The sequence below is a fragment of the Pleurodeles waltl genome, chromosome 9, assembly GCF_031143425.1.
Source record: "Pleurodeles waltl isolate 20211129_DDA chromosome 9, aPleWal1.hap1.20221129, whole genome shotgun sequence".
NCBI classification, from domain to species: Eukaryota; Metazoa; Chordata; class Amphibia; order Caudata; family Salamandridae; genus Pleurodeles; species Pleurodeles waltl.
In genome coordinates, this window is record NC_090448.1 from 780,124,283 (window position 1) to 780,150,150 (window position 25,868).

The 25,868-nt window shown below is 40.9% G+C and overlaps 1 protein-coding gene across 1 annotated transcript; it reads left to right on the forward strand.

Annotated features, from left to right (window-relative positions):
- The first annotated feature begins 172 nt into the window (after positions 1 to 172).
- Positions 173 to 24,193, forward strand: MRPL49 (mitochondrial ribosomal protein L49). Its single transcript, XM_069207982.1, has 4 exons — positions 173 to 331; positions 19,603 to 19,765; positions 21,771 to 21,895; positions 23,620 to 24,193. The coding sequence occupies exons 1-4, from the start codon at positions 254 to 256 to the stop codon at positions 23,764 to 23,766; spliced, it is 513 nt and encodes a 170-aa protein (XP_069064083.1). The 5' UTR covers positions 173 to 253; the 3' UTR covers positions 23,767 to 24,193.
- Positions 24,194 to 25,868: the final 1,675 nt, after the last annotated feature.

The window sequence follows — 25,868 nt, forward strand, 5'->3', positions numbered from 1 at the left end:
GTATAATGACATATTATATTATTACACTTTTAATCTTGTATGTATTTATTAGGGCCCAGACGTGCCAACAGAGTGCGAACTTTATGCTTCTACGACATAGAACCGTCAAATTATTACTTCCCTCGCAGTTCATCAGAATACTCCATATTTCATGATGGCCGCCAGGGTTGTAGTCCGCGATCAATGGTTTCCATGTGGTTCTGAAGTATTTTAGTACGGGGATATTAGGTGAGCTGCTTGCCGAGTATAAGAGATGGCTACGATGTCTGGATTGCGGCTGTTACAGCGACTCCAGGCTGGTGTTAGGATCGGCCTGGGATACAGAGTGCAGGTAAGGGATTAATAGCAGCAATTTCCGTCACGTGGAGCCAGATGTGGGTAACTTCAAGGTTGGAATAAAGGCTGTTTTAGAGGTCGGAGACGTAGGACTCGCATCTAGCGTAATTATGCAATTGTTATTGTATGTATATAGCGTTTACTACCTCCGACGAGGCGTCGAAGCGCTTTCGGGTGAGTAGCACGCTACTGCGGAACTCAAGAGGAATTGGTGGATTAGTATAGAGAAATATGAGTACAGTATTAGTATGAGTTAATTTGAGAAGAGGATATGTGAGTTTGTTAGATGGATTGAACAGAGTAATGGAGGGATCCAAAAGTGTTAATTGGGAGTTTATAGTAATGTGCCTTGGGATGAGAAAAAGAGAGATGGAGGAGGGAAGAGTCTGTGGAAAAGTGTTAGGGAGATCATACATGTTAGAGCTAGAACGGATGCTGTACGTTGTGCATAGAATGGGCTTCAAAATATACATTGAAACAAAACCCTAACAGGCATTTCAAGTTATGAGACCACTATTGGGCATGAACGGCTGTAACAAGACAGAAGATACTTCGCAAGTGTTAGATTCATATACAGCGACAAATGAAGGGCTGGTGCTTGGACCTTAAGGAACAAACAGCAGTTTAAAGTCGAAGAGGAATGTTCTGTGACACGAGTCATGGTAACGCCTTATCTGGTACAGACTATATCTAGCTGCAGACTCCTCACCCCAGAATCATCCAAGGCATCAGAAAGGATCCGGAAGACTCCTCCTGAGCAGCACCCTTGCGCAATGGCAGGTGGCTCCCATCGGCTCAGCATGTCATCGTACTTGCAGAAAGTGACATCTGCGGCACCCGTGCAGGCGCCACCCAGGAGCGCCGACGACATTTTCTTTCCTGCACAGCTGCCAAGTTTTGAGTTTGCTTACGTCTGACATTTCCATGCTTGGAGTCAGCATGCATGGCAACATTTTAATAGTGGGAAGAGGGAGATTTTGAAAAAATCAGGGACTTTATTTTTCCTTTTCATGTACATTGAACAAAGCACAGGCAATTGGGATGGCAGGAGACTGCTAAAATAGGGGCATTTTTGGCTTAAAAAATCAGTAGTCTCCCATCTGAACCTGACCTGTTGGCCTGTAGGAATCTGCTACTGATTGACATTACTTGGCCTCGTGTGATACTTTCAGTGACACTGCAGCATACTGTATTTTTGTCCTCAAACATGAGGGCAGCACACCTATACCAGTAATTGACACAGTTGCCCTCAGCACCATAACTTCCATACGCATCCAGCTTTCATGCCTCCTGACAGCATTGGTTCCCTCCAGGTCCTCTAGTGGAAGCACCGACACCCGTCGGCTTCTAAGAAAACTCAATGTCTTCTAAATCCCCTGCACATACAAGTTCCCTATCAGCTTCTCAGCAAGCATGATTCTACCAGATAAGAAACATATACCAGATAGGTAACGCATGTAACAACCACGTCTTTTGCAGGCTTTGGCACCTCTGCATGCAGCTTTTCAAAAGAGGGTGCATTTTTATTTTTAAGCATACAGGTCAGCCAATATTGTGTTTTGCAGCTTTGTAGGCTGCCAGTAGTAAGACACACTTTTACCTTTCAGCTATCACAATGGAGTGCAATGCTTGTATGTATCCAAAACCTCCTTCATCAAATCCATACGCATATATTTCAAGTTGGCTTATGCCAGGCGTTATCATGGTATGCACTTTATATTGTGAATGTGCATTTTGGTATTTGTAATCTGGTGTATATGAAAAATACAGGGCATATGAACTACACAATCATGACAACAATAATAGTTTTAATGTTTTGTAATTTGAGTGCATGAAGAAGCTTTCTATCTTAAACAGTTTACTTTGTATCTATGAATGTTTATAAAAATATATATATGTAATGCCTATGTATGATAAGCGCCTTACTTCATGTCACAGGACGTGATTGTTAAATGAATCACAGGAACAGAAAACACGGTACCCAGAAGACATTGAGTAATGAGATACCGAACACACATGAAATAGTTCAATGCAGCATGTAAACATCTAAGACAACCACTGGGGAGTTAGTGCAGGAGGCGCATGCTTTGAATGTCAAATTAATTTGCTGTGCGTAACAAAGAAAGGTAATAATTCGGACCAAAGTTTGGTTATCCAGACATTCAGAATTTTCATTTTTTTATGACTTGCCCATCCATACTCTGTAACAGAGTTTTTTATTCAATAGGGTTTTCTTTTTTAAAAGCAAAGGTCTTTTTTGTATTAACCTCCCCTTATCACAGTGAATGTTAGATCTGCTAACCTTGTCAACCAACGCCCCAGCAGTGACTCAGCTCATGTTGTACTGGCCTACCTGCCAATATTTTAATTCTGGGGACAGGGAGATTTTGAAGAAAAAAAAAAATCAGGGGATTTCATTTTTACCATTGAAGCACGGGCAAATTTATACGGGAGACAGTACATTAAAGCCATTTTTGGCTTAAATAATCCGGAGTCTCCCACCTGAATTGGGTCTGTTGGCACGTGTGTAGTTGACAGGGCACACACCGGGCTGGACTAGGAACTCAAAGCATTCCTGGCAAATTTTGTCCGATCAGCCCCCATAGTGTGCATAGCAAGCAAACCTGATCGCTTTAGTGGGGCATTGGGGGGTGGGGGGGTTTCCCCTTTCAATAAAATTGGGGAAAAATGGCAAAAACAGTTCATTCTACAACACATTTTTCATTACACATTTAATTGTATTAGTTTTTAAAGCATAATAAATAATGACCTTACAATTCCCTAGGACACAGCAGTATTTACTGGGGCTCTTCAGTGATTCCCTCACCATCATTCTCCAACAGCCCTTCTCATCTCTCCATAGCCCGAATTTATTTCTACCCAAACAATTTTTATTTATTTTATTTTTTAGCAAAATGATGATAATCCAAGACTAGGAAAAAAAAAAAACTTTCTAACTTGTACCACACAGTTTTCATGCAGCTCTTTCATGGCAGTTCATAGCTCACGGTGTTAGCTAATGATTGAAACTTATGAACTACACAGTAACAAAAGGGTCTCTGTGACGAAAGCAGTATCCCACTGAGCATTGCATATAAATAGCATTCTGTGATCTGTCTAGTGCATGTTCTTTGCAGCAGGCATATTAACCCTCTGCACTACCTAAGATGAGTTAAAGCTGTCACTAGACAAAACACCAATCCAAGATATTAATCACCAGAGTTAAATTGACACTTTTAATATTGCCTGAAAACTGTTGGGTATACAAGGAACTCTGCAGTGCTTTTAAAACTGCTGCATTGCTGCGCCGGCAGTCCCCTAGTAACTTACGTGGCTACCCCACCCTTTCAGCCTCCTGGGGAAATGCCGGGTATGGTCCAGCTCGTCAGGCTTTGGGCACAAACAAAGAATCTGAATGTCTGACCTGACAGTTTAATGGTGCACCATGTGCAGGACTTCATTAAAATATCCAACAATCAAAACATCAGCCTATGCTGGGCTCTGTGGCACCCTCTCACCTCTCCTTAACCCCAGGTACCTAGCAGCTCTCCTGCTGACAGCTTGCATTGGCTATACACTACACTGTTGGGCTGCAGTGCCTCGAGCTGTGTGAAAGGCTGTGGGACGTCTAGTTTCCACAACTAGCATTTTGGAGTGACAATTGGGGGTGGCGGTGGAGACGATGGTAGTTAGGCACCGAAATGCATTAGAGTACTCCGTGATATGTTGTACATAGCAAGGACTGTCTGCGCAGTAACCATTTTGGACGTGGGCTTTCAATTAATTGTTAAAGCACACTTTTTTTTTAAATTTGATTCAGTTGAACTGAATCAAGACTCCAGATAGCAAGAAAGCATTTATATCCCAGAAATGGAAACCTACGCTTGTCAAAACATGATGACCTTCCTGAAGTTATTCTGAGGTAATCTGATGACTTTAAACTGCGCTGTTTATGTAGTGTTATGCTGAAGGATTTGTTGCATTTTATTTTCTTGTAACTTTCATTTCTTAGGTAGTAGCTAGTTTGGAGTCTTGTATGTACTTTATTGATACTCATAATGTTGCACAGGGCCCTTACCTATATTCTCACAGACTGCTGGATTCATGCAAGTTCTAGGTTCCAAATGCAGTGGTCTAGCAGTTGGAGTCACCAGGACAACAGATGGATCACCTCCCCCTGCTGGCCCCTCTTATTTGCCAACAAACTTGCTTCTACATTGCCCAGACCTGTGACAACTCTTTGTCCTCACTGTGGTGACTCTATCTATCCAGCACTTACTAGGCAGCAAGTAAAGTAGATGCAGCGGCCCATTGAGTCCTGCATGTGCTGCCCCTAGTGCTAAGAGCTTGCTGTCAAAATGTTACGTAGCTACCTTTAGTAACTGCGGGGACATCTAGTTATGCAGCCATGCAATGTTGGTTAAATTGTGTAGGTGTCATCTTGAAAGTAACATAGATGTGTGCAGCACGTTCAAAACTATATGAGGTTAGTGTGTGTTGAGGAACAAGTACACATGATTATAAAGTGTGTTTGTTTCAAGATGATTGAAGGTGTGTGACAGCACTAATGTATTGGGTAATATACATGTTTGAAATAGTTGATAGACAGTGATTTCAACGATATTATATACTTTAATCAAAGTGGTCTACATGTTGGACTATTATTTTAAGCAAATTAATTATCAAACTGAATTTGATATCTATATACGTTAATAGTTTTAAAGTTAACACATTGGCAAGGGGGCAGTCTCAAACTACTTGGTTGGAATAGATCGCAAAAAAATGATACTGAAAGAAAAATGACTTTATTGTTCAACTCTCTGGGTTAAAAGGGACAGAAAACGTTTGACCACCTTTCTAAACCTGAACAGACAGAAAGGTATTGGGATGAGTACATAGAGGCCATGAGGAGACTAAAACTACATTTCTCTTGTGAACTGAGTGACGTAGCGGAAGGCACTTATTTTATTCCAAGAAATAGGATTGTCAAGGAACAAGTGATAAGTATGTGGCAGCTCTGCAGATTTTGGCCACCACCTGTGCATTTGAGAATAATATCCATTTATAAGAATAGTAATGCGAGGTATGCCCTTGATCATCCATTATGAGCCAAAAGATTTGATGAAATATTTAAACAAAAGATCATTGAGTGTGAAAATGCAGTTGAGTTTTGGACTTCATCAGATGTGACAGCCTAAAAAATGATGCCTACTACATTTTTGTGCAAACTTGTACTCACTCGATAAAACATTACTGTATGCTGATATATTTCACAGTTACAGCAATGTAACTTTGAAGTCAAGCATGTATCCTGGGGTACTTATTTCCGGATGGACTGCCTGTCAGTTTACCAATTCTATCTGACGAGGAGGTCAGAAGAGAACGAATGTGCTGTAGCCTGTGGAGAACTTTTTCATGTTTTAAATAGGGATTAGTAAGAAAGAGTGGGACAAAAGTGAGGAATTATGCTGTAAATGGTTAGCCCATTTCAAAAATATTGGTGGACAGTTACAGTTTTGCACATGTTGATTCACAGTTGAGTTTGGAAGGGGTTATTTGATTTAAGATCTGACATTTGTGCCTCCCTCCAGCCAGTCTGAGAAGTCACATTATTTCTTTGACCTATAAGATACATCCGGGCAGCACATTCATGAAGAGATACGAGGAAATGGTTCTGGTGGCCTGGTTAGGACAGATAAGTTGAAAGTACGTTTCTACATTAAGGCCATGGAGGCATATCTACAGTGAATAAAAGGGCTTTTGTGGATTTTTGTTGACCAGAAATGGACTGAGACAGAGAGTTTCACCAAAGGGTGCATGGTGTCTAGTATTGATAAAGCACATGTTGTAAAGGAGACACCCCTTATACGCTTGGAATTGCTCAAACCGCTCTAGCAAAAAAAGTCAAATAGATGTATGTGGCCCATTCATGGGTCATGGGCTAGCGGTGAATTATGCCATAGTAATGCTAGATTATTGTCCTAAGTGGCCCGAAGTTGGTTTCATAAAGGAAATAAAGTCTGTGAATGTTATGGAGTTTTGTAAGGACATTTTATGAAATGAGAAGTGGTGAGATACAGACAGTGGCCTGCAGTTTCTAAGGAATTTATCACATATTTGAAACGGATACTCCTTAAAGAGTATGCCAAGTGGGGAACATAGTGCATGTGAGAGTTGGTATGATGAGAAGGAAAGGCCTATCTAAATGGTCTGAATCAAATTGAGTGGAAAGTGTACATGGAAGCTATATGATATTGGAGGGAAGAGCACAGTGGAATATTAGGAGAGTGGTGTTTTGGAATAAGCAGGAACTTAAAGGACGAGTTGATGATGGGAGCAGAGACCAAGAAGTGTGGGATGGTGTACAGAGAACAGTGGCTGATTGGTCAGGAGACCACAGAGATCCGAAGACTATTAAATGCAACTTTAAAGATGGTGAAACTGTCCAAATGAATCTGTACCATTCACGTCCCTGTACTTTATATGCAACAGAATAACTGTTCTTTGTTTTGTTTGTTGTAAAGGCAAGTTGTAGCATCCAGTTTGTGTCATCCCCTGTATGCCTGAGCTGGTATCTGGAATGCTATAAGTGAATGATGATGTAATGGCACGTTGGTGTGTGTGAAGTAGAAGCTGGAAGATAGTTATAGTGCATGGAAGGATGTAGCCTCGATTAGAGCTGGACACCTAAAACTATTTCTAATATACATCTTTGCCTTAGTAGGTTGCTCTTGCCAAACACACATTTGCTCAATCCAAGCATGTGGCCTGTGATCAAGGATGAGATGTCTGAAACACGTAAGGCATGGGAAATGTAAAGAATTCTTTGAAGGTGACTGGTTTTGCTGCTTTCTGAAATAAAGTGCAAACTGCAACCCGCTGGGAGTGCGCATTTTGTCCGGGGACAACTTTGTTTTATGGGCATTTCTAGATTTTAGGGTGGGTATGGGTTTTGGGGTGGTAAGGGTATTTTTGGGTTTTAGGGTGAGTATGGATTTTGGGGTGGTAAGGGCACTTTTGGGTTTTGGGGTGGGTAAGGGTTTTGGTGGTGGTAAGGGCATTTTTAGGTTTTAGGGTGGGTTTGGGTTTTGGGGTGGTAAGGGCATTTTTAGGATTTAGGGTGGGTTTGGGATTTGGGGTGGTAAGGGCATTTTTAGGTTTTAGGGTGGGCATGGGTTTTGGGGTGGTAAGGGTATCTTCGGTTTTAGGGTGGGTTTGTGGTTTGGGGTGGTAAGGGCATTTTTAGGTTTTAGGGTGGGTATGGGTTTTGGGGTGGTAAGGGTATCTTAGATTTTAGGGTGGGTATGTGGTTTGGGGTGTTAAGGGCATTTTTAGGTTTTAGGGTGGGCATGGGTTTTGGGGTGGTAAGGGGAGTTTAGGTTTTAGGGTGGGTATGGATTTTGGGGTGGTAAGGGCATTTCTAGGTTTTAGGGTGTGCATGGGTTTTGGGGTGTTAAGCTTATTTTTAGGTTTTAGGGTGGGTATGGATTTTGGTTTTTAGGTTTTAAGGTGAGTACGGGGTTTGGTGTGGTAAGGGGTGTTTACGTTTTAGGGTGGGTACGGGTTTTGTGGTGGTAATGGCATTTTTCGGTTTTGGGGTGGTAAGGGGTGTATAGTTTTTAGGGTGGGTATGGGTCTTGGGGTGATAAGGACATTTTTAAGGTTTAGGATAGGTAGGGTTTTTGGGTGGAAAGGTGTGTTTGTGTGTAGATACATTATTATATATTTTGCCCCAAAAATCCCGAAATACTGAGGCTCAAAATTGTGGCGGTCCGACCATGGATTCGGGAATTTCCATGGAATATAAATCAAACATTTTCTTGTAACCGCAAACAAGGTAAGGACACTTCCAGTCAATTGTACAAAAATGTACTGTCACACAGAGTCTTCCTCCCAACGCGTTTCAGCCGTAGCCTTGTTCACGGATGGGGGAAGTAAGCACATTAACCCTTCAAATATCTAAATACAACAAAACTAAAAACAGACAAATCGCATAAATCAAAACAAACTACTCAACAAAAGCAGCGGCCATGTTGGACTAGTATGTAGTATATAGTCGATCTATATCTTAAATCACATAAAGCACTGGTAGATAGATCTATTATACCGTTTGTTTATATACTTGATGCTAGTGTTCAAAATTGATTATGTGGCACTAATAAAAAAGAAAGAATCCTTACCATCCCAGAGTCATAATACACCTGTTAACTTACATAAATAACATACTTAATTTTTACTGGGATAGACATATATTACTTCGCAGTACCCCTCATATGCCAACAAGTTACCCAAGCGCCTTATTATTTGCATATAACATAAATATACTTACACGCGTCCACATGCCACTGCATTAGAGTCTGTTTAAATGTGCCCAATAAAACCCCGCACTCCATAATCAAAAGCCCTGTGCAAAACCACAATAGATATATAATTGAATACACAGTCATATTAACAATAACATACCTAAACTAATACACAGAATTTCTATCCAAGGTGACTACTCATCTCCTCACTGGAGTTCAGTCCCCCAGGGGAGAGAGTCATAAATCTGATGATATATTTAGATACCAAAGTTCGCAAGATTTTTTGTCTGTCACCCCCCAGATTTAACTTGATCACACACCAAATAGCTAAGTAGTTTTACATTGCCATGATGCTCTTCTTGAAAATGTCTTGCTACCGGATAATTGCGATCATTATTCCGGATGGCTCTTATGTGTTCAAGGATTCTCTTTTTTGCCTTATGTATGGTACTTCCCACGTATAAATTGTTACACGGACATTTCAAACAATACACACAGAACTCATTATTGCAATTGTAATGACCCAGAATCCTGTACTTATTGTGTCCATTGCCCCAAATAACGTCCGAGCAATTAGCACTATATCTGCAAGTCTTGCATTGCTGACAGCAATAGAATCCTGAAACACTAGAACCATTCTGCATCCCATTATTCGAACTAACCACCATGTTGTGACTTAAATTTTCACGTATAGATCTCCCTCTACGGAAGGTGATAGATGGCGAATCATGAACAAAATTCATCAGGTGAGGATCTGTCTGCAAAATATGCCAGCTTTTGCTCCGAATTTGTCTCAACCTAGATGCTTGGCTTGAAAAAGTCTTGATAAATCTAATTTTTTGATCATTGTCATTTGTCTTATACGAAGGATAAAGAAGATCTGATCTAGTTCTACATTCCACCTTCTTCCTTGCTATACTGATAATTTTATCACTATAACCTCTTTCTGCAAGTCGTTGGCACATTACCGTGCATTCCTGATGGTAACTTTCATTAGTGCTACAAATTCGTTTGGCGCGTAATAGTTTGCCATATGGAATACTCCTAATTAAATTAGGGGGATGAGCACTATTTGCATTTAACAGACTGTTACCCGCTGTTGCTTGATAAGATAACTATGGAAATACTCACAATGGTAACCCAAGCTCCTTTTGATGAGGTTAAAGCAAACTTCGATAAAAAACGTATCAAATATGAGAAAGAAATTACTGCAAAAAAACAGAGAACATTTCTACGAGATTTTAAGGATTATCAATCGGGTAGAATTCTGACCTTTCATCTGAGGTAGGACTACATGTATTCTGAAGAATATAAGGAACCAACACCTTCGGCTTTAGGGGGTACTTCTGGTGTCAACCTACACAAATCTGAAGAGAGTGATGTCTCGGATAGCAATCTTTCAGATATCTCAGACACTTCCCTCCTAAAAAACAGTATGGGGTCTGATAAAAATACCAATAGAGCCAATTTTTTAAAACAATTTTGATTGCTCAATCAAGGGAGGACAGACCAAAAGAAAGAATCTTTTCATTCAAGAGGCAGGGGTCGTGGCTCGAGAGGAAGAGGAACCATGCAGCGAAACCACGTAGAAGGAAGAGAAGGCTCCATGCCAACGGGAATGACCACAAGGGCACGGACAACAACATAAGAACTGTAGTCAATCTATCTAGTAGACCTTTGACGGCTGAGGAGAATAGCCTATTATCTTTGGGCCTATCTTTCTGTCCGACTAGGTGTTTGGATTATGTACAGACAAGAATTTATATTTTTCAGTTTGGGAGAAAATTGAAATTAAAAAAAGGGTTTCAAACTAAGGTGACAACACAACCAGTTACGGTAGAAAAAGCCCAATCTAGCAGGTTATTCATTTAGGATATCGATATGTTACATACTTTGTCTACTTTGGATGAGGATACTCAGGCACATAGTGATCCAATCATGAACTTGGAGGTTTTGGGTCTAGAGACAGATGTTGCATGCCCTAGTCCGTTTAAACCTAAATCCACCTTCTTACCAGCTGTTCAGAATGATGCCATTGAGGTGTTTGAGAGGGGTGTGATTAATCAGCTCAAGAAAATGAGGTCTGGTATAGGAAGTAGCAAGTTTGATAATCTTTCATCTTCACAACGAGTAGCGTTGGACGAATTAGCTAAGGATCCTAATATTGTAATACGTGAATCAGACAAAGGTGGTAATGTTGTGGTTCTAGATAAGAATCATTATCTACAAGAGGGGATGAGACAATTGAGTGTGTCGGATTGCTATGTTAAAGCTGAGCAATCAGACTTGAAGTTTTCTACTGTGAAGTACCATGAAAAGTTAATGGAATGGAGAGAGATGGGTCTTATAGAGTGGGAAGAATACCAATTCCTCAAGTTTGATCATCTTGGACACCAGTTTTGTACTTATTACCAAAGCTTCACAAGGTTAGTCTTAACCCTCCAGGTACACCTTTTGTGTCAGCAATGGGGTCGTTACTGGAAAATATGTCTAGATATTGATTATTTTTTACGACCATTTGTGGAGAGTTTACCCTCCTATGTCAAGGATACTACACATTTTCTAAAATTAATGGATGGCTTAAGTTGAGAAGATGATTTCTTGCTCTTAACTATGGATGTCACTAGCTTGTATACATGTATTCAACATGAGCAGGGCCTTAGGGCTGTTAGACATTTTATGAGAGCTAGATCTATTTCACATCTGAGGCATACGGAGATGATTTGTGATATGATTTGGTATTGTCTTAAGAATATCTTTTTTCTTTTTGACAGCCAAATTATATAAACAACTACAAGGGACAGCAATGGGTACTTGCTTCGCTTCCAGCTATGCGAATTTGTTCATGGGCTGGTGGGAGGAGCAGGTATCCCTTGATATCACTGATTATGAGGATCAAGTTGTACTCTGGTGTCGTACATCTTTGTAATATGGAAAGGTGATGAGAAGTCAGCCATGGAATATGTAGCGGTATTAAACACAAACAAGTACAACTTACAACTGAGTGAACAACATAGGTAGACAGTAATCCAGTTTTTGGATGTTGAAGTGAGTATTGATGAGGATTGCGTAAGAACAAAACTGTATAAGAAAGCAACAGCGGGTAATAGTCTGGTAAATGCAAATAGTGCTCATCCCCCCCTAATTTAATTAGGAGTATTCCATATGGCGAACTATTACACGCCAAACGAATTTATAGCACTAATGATAGTTACCAACAGGAATGCACGGTAATGTGCCAACGACTTGCAGAAAGAGGTTATAGTGATAAAATTGTCAGTATAGCAAGGAAGAAGGTGGAATGTAGAACTAGATTGGATCTTCTTTATCCTTCATATAAGACAAATGACAATGATCAAAAAATGAGATTTATCACGACTTTTTCAAGCCAAGCATCTAGGTTGAGACAAATTCTGAGCAAAAGCTGGCATAATTTGCAGACAGATCCTCACCTGATGTATTTTGTTCATGATTCGCCATCTATCACCTTCCGTAGAGGGAGATCTATACGTGACTATTTAAGTCACAACATGGTGGTTAGTTTGAATAATGGGATGCAGAATGGTTCTAGTGTTTCAGGATTCTATTGCTGTCAGCAATGCAAGGGTTGCAGATAAAGTGCTAATTGCTCGGACGTTATTTGGGGCAATGGACACAATAAGTACAGAATTCTGGGTCATTACAATTGCAATACTGAGTTCTGTGAGTATTGTTTGAAATGTCCGTGTAACAAGTTATATGTTGGAAGTACAATACATAAGGCAAAAAAGAGAATCCTTGAACACATAAGAGCCATCCGTAATAATGATCGCAATTATCCTGTAGCAAGACATTTTCAAGAAGAGCATCATGGCAATGAAAAACTACTTAGCTATTTGGTGTGTGATCAAGTTAAATCTGACATCCGGGGTGGTGACAGACAAAAAATCTTGCAAACTTTGGAATCTAAATATATCATCAGATTTATGACTCTCTCCCCTGGGGGATTGAACTCCAGTGAGGAGATGAGTAGTCATCTTGGATAGAAATTCTGTGTATTAGTTTAGGTATGTTATTGTTAACATGACTGTGTATTCAATTATATATCTATTGTGGTTTTGCACAGGGCTTTTGATTATGGAGTGTGGGGTTTTAATGGGCACATTTAAACATAGACTCTAATGCAATGGTATGTGGACGTGTGGAAGTATATTTATGTTATATGCAAATAGTAAGGCGCTTGGGTAACTTGTTGGCATGTGAGGGGTACTGCGAAGTAATATATGTCTATCCGAATAAAAATTAAGTATGTTATTTATGTAAGTTAACAGGTGTATTATGACTCTGGGATGGTAATAATTCTTTCTTTTTTATTAGTGGCACATAATCAGTTTTGAACAATAGCATCAAGTATACAAATAAACAGTATAATAGATCTACCAGTGATTTAAGATAGAGATAGACTATATACTACATACTAGTCCAACACAGCCACTGCTTTTGTTGAGTAGTTTGTTTTGATTTATGTGATTTGTCTATTTTTAGTTTTGTTGTATTTAGATATTTGAAGGGTTAATGTGCTTACTTTCCCCATGACCCTGTCCTCTTTATCCCCTGTTGATCTTTTGGTTCTTCTTTTACTTTGTGTTGTCTTGGCTCATGAGTTTATCATCTATATCTTTTGGAGTGTTCCTGCCTTGAGTGGCACCTCATGCACGTCACTTACCCACGTGCATCTACATTATGGAGCACTGAGGGTGCGCACATGAACCACTCCACTTTTGTTTTGGCTTCTGGTAGCTGCTGCACCAGTACATGAAAATTTCCTCTTCATCCACTTGATGGCAGAAACTATATGTTTTCTAGCTCTCCTGTGTTGTTCAGTTGTTTTTAGGTCGAGCGCACAAGCACTTTGACCTGTTCTAATTATTGTGAGCTTTTAACCATGCCCATCACTTTCTTCTGTTCTGGGCTTGCCTTTAAAAAAATCACTTGATGTCACTGGTAAATGCTTTTCGTTGTCCCTTCTTGAGGCTGTTTTTGTGACGCCTTGCAGACTGCCCCTTTTTCATGGATTATTGCATGATTGCCAATTTACTTCAGCGTGGGCGAACAATTTTCTTCTTTTGTCTTCCTCCTTTGTGCTGCATGGTGGCCATGGCGTTCACAGGCACAACAGTGTGAACTCGATTGGCGGTATTGATTTTTCACAGTTACCTAATCAGAGTAATTTCTGGTGGCTCTCCCCTTAAAACACTTGTAATTGGAGTATGCTTTACGAAATCCTCAAACCGAAATCCGCTCTCCAGGCACCGCAGGAGAGCCAGTACTATACTATAATATTCACTGCACTCAGGAAACTTGCCCCATAATGCTTTGCAGGGCATTACTTTTACAAACATTTTTGCTCATAACTCTTCCTAGGACAAAGGGACCACCAAAACATTCAACATGACACACTCTTTCTGCCTAGGTCATCTCTGAGTCCCCACACTAGGTTAGTGGGGACGCCAAAATAATAACTTTTTCCACCATTCAGTGTATTTCTTTTATTTTCAAGCGCTCTCATGGCTGGAACTTTTGTTTTACAGCTGGGAATAGCTTGTGATTGAAGGGCCCTGTTTGTAATATCATTGCTATAGGCCTGCTTCCCCTGAAAATGTGTAATGTACTGACCTCTAGGGGCTAAATATATGGTTATCATGCAACCTTTATTGCCATTTTCTTTTTGTGTGGTTATGCCCTCTAGGGGCTAACTCTATAGTTACATGACCATGTTTCTTACAAGTGCTATTTTCATTGTGGTGTCCTCTAGGGGCTGTTCTAAGCATTACAGTCATATCAACATACTAAAATATTTGTGGCATGGAAACTTGTCCTTGCATGGCATTACTTTTACAAAACATATTTGTACGGAAATTCCTCCTTGGCATGGTTACCCCCTAACATTTTGCCTTTGCTGATGCTAAGTTATGATTTGAAAGTGTGCTGGGACCCTGCTAACTAGGCCCCAACACCAGTGTTCTTTCCCTAAACTGTACCTTTGTGTCCACAATTGGCACAACCCTGGCACTCAGGTAAGTCCCTTGTAACTGGTACCAAGGGCCCTGATGCCAGGGAAGGTCTCTAAGGGCTGCAGCATGTCTTATGCCACCCTAGGGACCCCTCACTCAGCACATGCACACTGCTTCACAGCTTGTGTGTGCTGGTGGGGAGAAAATGACTAAGTCGACATGGCATTCCCCTCAGAGTGCCATGCCAACCTCACACTGCCTGTGGCATAGGTAAGTCACCCCTCTAGCAGGCCTTACAGCCCTAAGGCAGGGTGCACTATACCACAGGTGAGGGCATATGTGCATGAGCACTATGCCCCTACAGTGTCTAAGCAAAACCTTAGACATTGTAAGTGCAGGGTAGCCATAAGAGTATATGGTCTGGGAGTTTGTCAAACACGAACTCCACAGTTCCATAATGGCTACACTGAAAACTGGGAAGTTTGGTATCAAACTTCTCAGCACAATAAATGCACACTGATGCCAGTGTGCAATTAATTGTAACATACACCCAGCGGGCATCTTAGAGATGCCCCCTGAATACCTACCCGACTTCTATTGTAGGCTGACCACTTCCTGCCAGCCTGCCAAACACCAGACATGTTGCTGGCCACATGGGGAGAGTGCCTTTGTCACTCTGTGGCCAGGAACAAAGCCTGTACTGGGTGGAGGTGCTTCTCACCTCCCCCTGCAGGAACTGTAACACCTGGCGGTGAGCCTCAAAGGCTCACCCCTTTTGTTACAGCGCCCCAGGGCACCGCAGCTAGTGGAGATGCCAGCCCCTCCGGTCACTGCTCCTACTTTTGGCGGCAAGGCTGGAGGAGATAATGAGAAAAACAAGGAGGAGTCACCCACCAGTCAGGACAGCCCCTAAGGTGTCCTGAGCTGAGGTGACCCCTGCCTTGAGAAATCCTCCATCTTGAGTTTGGAGGATTCCCCCAATGGGATTAGGGATGTGCCCCCCTCCCCACAGGGAGGAGGCACAAAGAGGGTGTAGCCATCCTCAAGGACAGTAGCCATTGGCTATTGCCCTCCCAGACCTAAACACACCCATAAATTCAGTATTTAGGGGCTCCGCAGATCCCAGGAAATCAGATTCCTGCAACCTGAAGAAAGAAGAAGGACTGCTGACCTACAAGCTTGCAGAGAAGGAGGAAGAAGACAACTGATTTGGCCCCAGCCATACCGGCCTGTCTCCAACTTCGAAAACCTGCTCCAGTGACGCATCCGACAGGGACCAGCGAACTCTGAAGCCTCAGAGGACTGCCCTGGACTACAGGACCAAGAAACTCCTGTGAACAGCAACCCTGTTCAAAACCAGCTACTTTGCAACAAACAAGCAACTTCCAAGGGCTTCACGCCGGAAGCGTGAGACTCTGCACTCTGCACCCGACGCCCCCGGCTCGACCTGCAGAAAACCAACACCTCAGGGAGGACTCCCCGGCGACTGCGAGCCCGTGAGTAACCAGAGACGACCCCCCTGAACCCCCACAGCGACGCCTGCAGAGAGAATCGAGAGGCACCCCCTGACCGCGACTGCCTGTAACAAGGGACCCGACGCCTGGAACCAACACTGCACCCGCAGCCCCCAGGACCTGAAGGAACTGAACTTCGACGCAGGAGTGACCCCCACAGACGACCCTCTGCCTTGCCCAGGTGGTGGCTGTCCCGAGAAGCCCCCCCTGTGCCTACCTGCACCGCTAGAGTGACCCCTGGGTCCCTCCATTGAAACCTATACAAAACCCGACGCCTGCTTTGCACACTGCACCCGGCCGCCCCTGTGCCGCTAAGGGTGTGTTTTGTGTGTCGACTTGAAAATCTGTAATGCACTACGTCCTCTAGGGGCTACATATATGGTCACACTGCATTACTTTCTCCCATTCTTTTTTCATGTGGTCAAGCTCTCTAAAGGCTAACTGTATGAATACATGACCATGTTTCTTCCAAATGCTATTTTTATTGTGGTGTCCTCTAGGGGCTGTTCTAGCATTGCAGTCAGCATATGATAATATTCGCGGCACGAAACCTCACCCCCATAATGCTTTGCAGAGCATTACTTTTACAAAACATTTTTGACCATAACTCAGCATGTGGTGGTCCCATAACTGAGCCTGTGGTGGTCCTAGGTCAATAGGACAACCTTCAAAACGCTCTGTCTACATCATCTCTGGGTCTCCACAATAGCTTAGTGTTGACCCCAAAATAATACCCCATCCACCATTCAGTGTCTTTTAAGCCTTCTCATGGATAGAACTTTTGTTTTACAGCTGGGAGAAGTTTTGTTATAAAGGCCTTGTTTGTAATATCATGCACTAGGCCTCATAGCCCTAAAAAATCCCTATAGGGGCTAAGTATATGGTTTCACTGTATTACTTTCTCCTGTTTTTTCATGGGGTTATGCCCTTTAAGGGCTAACAGTACGGTTACATGACCATGTTTCGTACAAATGATAGTTTTGTTATGGTGCCCTCTAGGGGCTGTTTTGAGCTTTACAGACTAATGCCAAAACTTTATTTCTGATAAAGGTTTATATGATAATTGTATTTGTTTTAATAATCTCTCCTTATTACAATTATGACCATGATTCAGGCAAAATTAACATCCTTATTACACTATGACTGCTGCAAAACTCTTGATATGTTTGGGTGACACCTTCTAGTTTATTTCTTCTCTGTGGCTGTCTTGTGTCTTTTTTGGGGGTAATTGTGTTAGCCAGCCAGCAACTCTGATGGTGGGGTGGTCAAAGTGGTATTGTATTGGAATTAGCATGGCAGATTTAATTTCAGATGCTAAATGGCAGCATTTTATCTTTTGCTGCAGATAGGGGAAGAAGGTAAAAAGGTGCTTTAGTTATATGCAGGGCCACTGGAATTATAAGGCAGGAAAAGACAAAATTATGAGGCAGGGTTGACCAATTTATGTGGCAAGATAACTCTAGTTATGCATTTACAGTGCCAAAAGCTCTAACTCGAGCAAATGCGAGGCCTATTGCATTGGAAATGCTTGTTTTTGTCTGTTAGACTCTTTGAATTTAGTTATCTACTCAGTTACTGGTCCTCCTTTGCAAGTGAGTTTTGCTGCCTCCCATTTCATATACGGCTAAATTCAGTTCTCAATTTGGTAGCTCTGATTACTTCTCAACACCAAATAGGCTCTTATTCCTGGATACATCCTCTGCTCAGAATCGTAATAATCATTTTTTATGTGGCTTGAGTCGGGTGGATTCACGCTTGTTCCCTTGCCATTCACTCCAGTCCTAGCATTACTGTGATACCATACAGTCACATTGATGGTAGTACTCCCATTAGCACTATTTTCAATTTTTACATTTTAGTGCCGCTGGTTGGTCTGTCTGGCATACAGTTTTGGTTCAGCTAGGCATATTACTTCCTAGAATTCTCTACACCACAGACCTCTTAAGGGGCTCCCTCATAGATAGTCGGTTGGGATGCTCACTCACCCATATACTGAGTGGATTCTGGCTCTCGCTTACACTCTGTACAGGTCATGATTAGCTTGTGGGGCATAGCAAAAGTAGTTGGCTGTTGGACCATTTTTCTACACATGGAAGTGTATTGATATTTCAATTTACAGATTTCTTCAAACCTACATAGTTTAGCTTCAACGGTCCTCTATTGTAAGACTATTAGTTAAAGGAGGTAAGATTGATTATTGCTTGTCCTACCACCATAGATTAGATTTATATATAACACGGGCCCTACTAACTTAATTTGTTTTGGATGTTCTACTGTTACATTGCTCCTCTTTTGTCCTGATGACATGTATGAACTGATGGAGGTATTGAAACACTTCCTTTTGAGGGTGTTGACTATTAATTATACTTCAATCAAGAGTGTTTTGGGGTTGAATAATTGCACTACTTTGTCAACAATGCAATTGAAATGTTGTTCTTCTTAAGAAACTCTAGCACACTTTTTGCACCGTTGTCACTCTTCATTTTCACTACGCCGTTTTTGGGAGCACCTTTTATATTGTTCTTTTGGTATTTTTACAGTAATTAAAAATCTGTTTCGATTGATTCATTTGTATAGATTCCTTGCCATAGAAGCATAGGCGCATTAAGCTTCTCACGATGGAATAGTGGGATGTCAGGCTTTGGACCCAAACATCACCTTAAAAATTGTTTTATATTTAGAAGAAACAATATTGGCAGCTAATAAGAGTGCATATAAATGTTGATTCTGAGCTTTGACTTAAGACGGTTGAAATGTTACCTGTATACACTTTTATTTTCAGACTGCTGGGTGTTCTCTCAATAACTCAAGAGGCAGACAGGCTTATACTGCGTGCAAAAAGCACACTTTTGGTCATAATGCTGTCACTGCATTCTTCACTATCTGAGTGGATCCCACAATATTGTCTATCAGTCCTGAATGTCATAAGGACCGAAATAAAATTGATACCCCAGTGATGCATAAAGACTATATATGTTAGTGCTGGAAATGTTCAGTCTAACAACTGGGAAACATCATTAAGGTGGGAAGATATAGATTATCTCATGCAAGAGAAACTAGCTGCCATCTTTGGATGTTGTGTATAATAATAAAAGTTTTTGTTTCATGTAAGTCATTCTTGGCAGTTTCTCAAATACTGAGGAAATCTTAATTGAATATTGACCAACATATTTTACCTTTACTTACTGGACATTATAAGCAGGGCAGGATGAGGCCTGGAGAGTAAGACACAAAATTAGTTTCTGAGGCATTGGATTTATTTGTGGATTCCAGAATGGAGTTGCACATGTGTTTTCCCAATGGAGATATGTGTATTGCAGCCTTTACCTACAACCTATACTTGTGTATTGAGTTTTAGGATATATTCACATGTTTATTCTGTTTCCCCTCTAAACTAGAATTCGGAGAATTCTTTTGGTTCTTTAGATTTCCCAGTAAATATTTTTACTTTTGCAGAGTCACTCTGTTGGACAAGGTGAACATGTACCTCCTGAGTATCCAGGTATCGTGGAGTCAACAGAGGAATACAAATTTGTGGAGAGGCTAATCCCACCAACCAGAATCCCCACTCCTCCGAAACATGAGGGTCCGACACCGACAGGATGGAAACCACCACTAGGTAACCAAACTTTTGAGATAACAGTTCAGAGTCCACCATTTGCGAAGGATACAGTTTTGGAACTGCTGCTTGAAGTACCCAAGAATACAGAGAACGTCTGGCATTTGTGATTTTTCCATTGTAGTACTGTTAGGTTTTGAACCATAACATTTACAACGTGACAACAGAAAATTGGGCCTGGACATTCTTCTGTAAACTCTCGGCAAACTGATCCTACATGATAACTAGCCTTACCATCACATGATTGCCTGACAGTCATATGTTCGTAAAGTTACGTAAGTTTTAGTCCGAATGAGACCAAGAGCAGAAGGTTTTGTCCTACACCACGAAAGCCTTATTGCAGTAAACACTGTGATCTACAAGTTGGGTAACTGCAGGAAGTTATCAGACAGTATTTACAAAAGTTAGCTGAGGGACCTGAATGTTGAAAGCCACCATCGAAAGCAAACAAAAGCAAAATTATGCAATGAAAGGTGCTTTTGTAAAAGGTAAGAGGTTCTGACTGTGACCAGACAGGAAAATATTCTGGAATGTATCCTTTCTGTACCCAAGGTGGCAGAGTGGATGTGAACTTGCAGCAGGGAAATCAAGTGGATTGCTGGCAGGTGTGAGAATAAATACAACTAGAAGGTTTGAGGCAATGATGCTGGTGTGTAAGTCACCGACAAGACCTACAAAAGCACTGTTGGGTCTAGGGATCACATTGTCAGTGAAACAGTGACAGTGTACACTGAATACGGGGAAATGCTAGCCAAATTCCTTTCGTCATCTTAGTACACAGTAGGTTTATCTTCAACTATTCCTAGAATGTACATCCTAGCAAAGCTGCTACAGGGATCAAAAACGTGACCCACGAGTTTTCCCATTTAACAGGCTGTACAGATGACTTATTGCCTAGGTCTATCCTTACAGAGACTGTGTAGGCTCTTTCAGAGGAGTCAGACGACAGTATTGTTAAATCAAGGCAAGCCTGCCATAATACAGCTATACATCAGATGCAACTTCTTAACTTAGCTGTACCACTCTTTATGTTATACACATGACACAGGATGGACATTTAAATGTTGGGAGGTATATAACTATTAGAGATCACGTCCATATGTGTGGTGAAAGTGAGATCTGGTGATTTTAGTCTAGAAGAGCAGATAGATCCTTGTTGGGATATGAGGTGATTCTCGAAGATAAGTGTTCTAAGTTCTGATGTGAACATGCTTTGTATTTCTATCGATTTTGTTCCACATTTCTTTGGTGAATTAATGAGTAAATGTGTCTTCTGGTCTTATCTTTTGCACTTTTTGGTTTCAAGGCAGGTAATGCTTGCCTTCATGTGTTTCATTTACTTCCTGGGATAGTTAGGTTCTCTGCCATTTAGGGAGGTGCACTGGTTGTTAATGCGTTAAAGCTGATGAGGCTTATCTTGAAGATGATATGAGAAAAAGAAGGTGCAAACTTTGCAAAACAATCAGGCTCGGAGTCATGTGGTCATACTTCTTTAGACTACTGAGGTAGGTAGCAGCATCCAAGATGCTTTTCAGTTGAATAATGTATACTTGCCAGTCTAGTGTTGTAACAATCCAAATAAGACATCTCTGATTTGGGTTCCAATGCTTGAACAGTAGTTGTGAAGCCCCAGACTGGAAGGTGATATTTTATTCTGCACAGAACTGGGTGTTTGAATATTGGGTTGTATGACATTTCTTGGTGTTAAATGCTTTTGAGGGATAGATCACTGTTTATGATGTACCCAAAGGTTTTTGTATGGATTATGATCACAATTCTTGGTTATATACAGCGTATTTAACTCTAAGATCACTTAGATCATCAAAGTTTGACTCTTAACTTGAATAGCAACTTCACTCTGATTGTCGTTATACTGAGTTCTTATCTTATGAAACCTTGTTCTGATTCAGGCAGTTTATTTCCCATTTCGCTAAAGCCTCTTTCATTCTCTTCCTATGGACACTGTTGTATCGGACACAAATAATTACTAAATGTGTCTTTGCAGATCCACCTCCTGACCTCCCATATATGGTGAGACGGTCTCGGATGCATAATGTCCCAGTCTACAATGACATTTCTGTGGGAAACCGGAAAACTACAGTGATCAGGAAGATCGAAGGTGACATTTGGGTAGGTGTAAGACTTGAGGCAGATTTGTTAAAAACACATGCAGCATGACATTTTGTGGAGCTCTGAGTGGTTTCCATGGCTTTCTTTTGGCACGTGTTTTTCTCTATTTCACTGAATGCAGATTCAATACTGAATGAAGTATGGTTGTTTTAGGTAAATTGTAATTGCTCTCTGTGTCATAGATGTCATGTATGCGATGCCACCTGACACCTAGGAAAGAGCATCAGCAATAAAACTTCCCAATACAACATAAATTACTATGTGCCATAAATATATTTTTCCTGCAAACATCAGCTTGTCAGTTCTGAAAATAAACACATTTGCTTTTGAATTCCTCCTCTCCTATTTTTAAAAATATACCCAATTTAACCTAAAAAGTTTTTCATTTAATAGATTGTCTACACTTTAAGAGCTACTCGAAGGTTGCCGGGAGCTACCACTAGGTCGCGAGCTACTCTTTGGAGAACCCTAGCCTTACATTAACAAATAACCTCTAAATCAGAAATTAAAATATTATGGTGTCAACAAATCAAAATATATCAGAGAAGCCACACTGACTGCATTGTATCCGCAGTCTAACAAAATAACTGTTTGATGGAAATCACCAAAATGTAATGGGAACACAAACGGACCAATGTAACTATCCATAAAAATGCCATCAGCTTGATGGACACTCTTTCCAAGCAACGGCAAAAAAAGTAATTGGCTAAACGAGCCTGACTCAAAGCCCACTCTCTCTCCCTGTGTGCTTCTTCTCAAAGTAAGTTTTTTTTATTTTTATAAAGCATTGATAATAGGAGGGCTATAAAGCTGTATGTGTCCGCACCAAAACAATCGTTGCCACATCCAATAGATCTGGATTGCATTTTGAAATGACTAAAACTTCAAAAAATGGGATGCAATGAAAATACGAAACAAAGAACCATTTTCTATGCACATCATGTTTATGAAATAATTAATTATTTGATGTAAAATACTCCCTCATGCTTTTCAACATGAGCACTTCAGAGGAAGCACAATGATGGACCAAACTGTTGATAGAAGGAAATGAATGAGAAATACTCCTTTGGAAGGAACCAAAACACATTCAATGTATATTTTAAAGAATTGATAACAATAAGGCTTTAAGAAATTTGTGCTGTCAAGTCAAAGCTAAAATGTAACTATTGTGACCATCTTTAGGCTGTTTATTTTGGCTCATAATGTAGATTTATGGACTCACACCTTCTACAGTCTGGGACTGTAAAATGCCGTTAATATTAAGTTGTATTAGCGGGGATGTCCCTATGGATTATAGCTGAATATTTAGGAACATTCACACCCTACATGCTTGCTCTCAAATATCTTTGATGAGCATGTTGTCAAACCTTCTCCAACAATTATTTTTGCTTATTGCTGTGTTATTTGGCTGACCCTAAACAAAATTATGCTTCTAACGCTAGTTTCACCATGTCATAAAGAGAGCCCTTCTTGACCCACCTTGCTTTATTGTCACTGGTTCTACTTTATGTGTAGTTCTAGCTCTGTTTCCGGCACCTCAGATCTGGAGACAAAGATTACTAAGGCAGGATCCTTCATGACTCTTTTTGCTTATTTTGCGCTACTGCAGCAGTCGCGTTTTAGACTCTATTACTTGTCAATGAAGGAACCCTTCTTTCCCTCTGTGTCTGTTGTGCCGTGCTGCTATGTACATGTTCATGACTCTCCATTTCCTATCCTCCTAGGCACTAGAGAAGGATGTGAAGGAATATCTGATGCAGACATTTGGAAAAACACCGCTCACCCAGGTGCATGAGGTCACCAGGACCATTCGAATCAAGGGCCACTTGGACGTGGAGCTGAAGGGCTGGCTTATGAATAAGGGCTTTTAAACTGGCCATGCTCACAGCAACTACAGCCTGTGCCTGTCTTACGTGTGCTCAAGAATACTTTCTTATGCTCTTGCATCCCTTCCTAGAGGAAATCTTCCAACCAACAAAATTATATCATTTGTGGCCTCTGGCCACATGTTCAAATAGACTTTTCTTATAATGCCGGAGTTCTGTCTCCCTCTTCTGTGTGTGGATTCACATAAATTCTTGAAATCTAAGAGTGGCTTCAGACTAGTTCCGTTGGTTTACACTGCGTAAAGGGACACATAGAATCTGTGCATGTGGAAAAGTAACAACTTTGTTTGTTGATTGGCAATGAGCTCTGAAAGCTGAAGAAGACATGGACATAGTGACTGAACTCTTCAACATGGACTTAAAATTCCAAATGTCCAGCAGTGTAAAGTAATAAAAGTGTATTTAAATATAATAGCTCTGCCTTTTTCTTTCCGGTACACCATGTAGTAGGATGCCTCCACTCAAGGCAGGGTCTTACCTGCATACCTCAGTCTCCCAGTAAGCAGTTGGAAGGGCACAGACCCACATCTGTGAGTCCGGGTGCCACACGTCATCTGACCCTCTTTGAGTCCAGTACATGTGCAAGTATCTGCAGGAACTCGCTTGCCTTGTTGCTTGCTCGGCTTCAGTGAAGCTCCATTGCCGTTGCTGGAAGTCACCAATGGACGCAAAGAGGGGACTGTAGGAGAAGTGGCAGTTAAGCAGATGTAGAATGAAAATTGTCAATTTAAGTAAACTAATGACCTTCACCCAGAGCAGCATGCAAAAACCAATCCAACTTGGAGCCACACATCTCAAGAGTTGCCAGGGTTCCCTAAAGGCCAAACTTTGTAAATGTATTTTGTAATTTGTAGTAAAATTATGGAGCCACTGCCTCGATCCTTCCACACTTAACACCTTGAGCTATGAGATTCACAATCCAACAGAAAACACTGTCCTTTTTAGTGAGGCAGTGCAGGCAGAGATATATTTCCACACACACCACTGTGAGTGATTTGATTTCAAACTATCACTCAGATTTACTATACTTTAGTGCCACTGCTCATGTGAATCACAATAGTGCAGGTAGCAGCCTCTATTAACTTTCTTGCAGAAGTGCCGTGGATAATGACTTTCCGTCGCAGTGGGCCAAAACTATGTTTGTATATCCAAAAGCAGTGTAGTGGGGCAGGAACATCACAGACACTCCTTCACTATATTCCTTTTAATTGTACGACTGCTGTATCACAGTCGTTTTGATTATTTTGCAACGTTTAAAAATCTTTCCATTTTACTTCTCTAACTTGTCTACCTGCTACTCTGATTCCATTCCCACACAAGAATCAAGGGATTGTGATGTAGCAGTTGTATATTGAAAAGGAATACAATGAAGGAGGGAAATTGGAGCCCAGAAGAGACTGACTCCTAGTTGAGAAAAGAAACCAAAGGGGGATACAGAAGTTACTCCCTTGAGACAAAAAGATGAATAGTACAATAAAATATTAATTATATGTCTTGAGATATGAGAAAGGGTCACAAGAAAGTGAGATTCATCAACCCAAGATGTTGTAACATGCTCATAGCCATTATCTTCTTTCTCCTGATGAAGGCCTAAAGTGATTTGACCAAAAACGAGATCTTTGTACATTTATAAATTAAAGATGCTATAAGAGAAGATCTATGCGAGATAAATATTTCCATGTGCTGGGAGTAAGTTGAAATCATGTATCCTACTCACAGAAGACTCTCTCTTCAAGTTTTTAATTTTGTAGAATGAATGTTGAGTCTGTAGGCTTTCAATGTTTTTATGTGTATGATGTATGACTTGTTAAATTAATTAATGTTTATATACTTCTAAGTAAAGTAATGGATTTAAAATAAAGGAAGAAGTAATGGAGATTAAATTAGTATTTCTTTGAGGTCCCCAAGTATTTGATGAAGTATTTTTAATAGATATTGTTGATATTTTAGATTGTTGAAGTGCCTACCCATCAATGGTAATGTAGGCCAACCCTATTCTGATGGCACTCTAATCCCTAGGGCAGTACAGCTCTCAACTCGACCAAGGGGAACAGGTGTGTCTCATCACTTTGGTGACTATACGTTTT

What these genes read in the sequence shown, in the direction of transcription:
- MRPL49 (XM_069207982.1), top strand. Translation starts at nt 254, where the DNA reads ATGGCTACGATGTCTGGATTGCGGCTGTTACAGCGACTCCAGGCTGGT. An exon ending in GCCTGGGATACAGAGTGCAG is followed by an intron (nt 332 to 19,602) that starts GTAAGGGATTAA and finishes TTACTTTTGCAG; the next exon opens with AGTCACTCTGTTGGACAAGG. An exon ending in AGATCGAAGGTGACATTTGG is followed by an intron (nt 21,896 to 23,619) that starts GTAGGTGTAAGA and finishes CTATCCTCCTAG; the next exon opens with GCACTAGAGAAGGATGTGAA.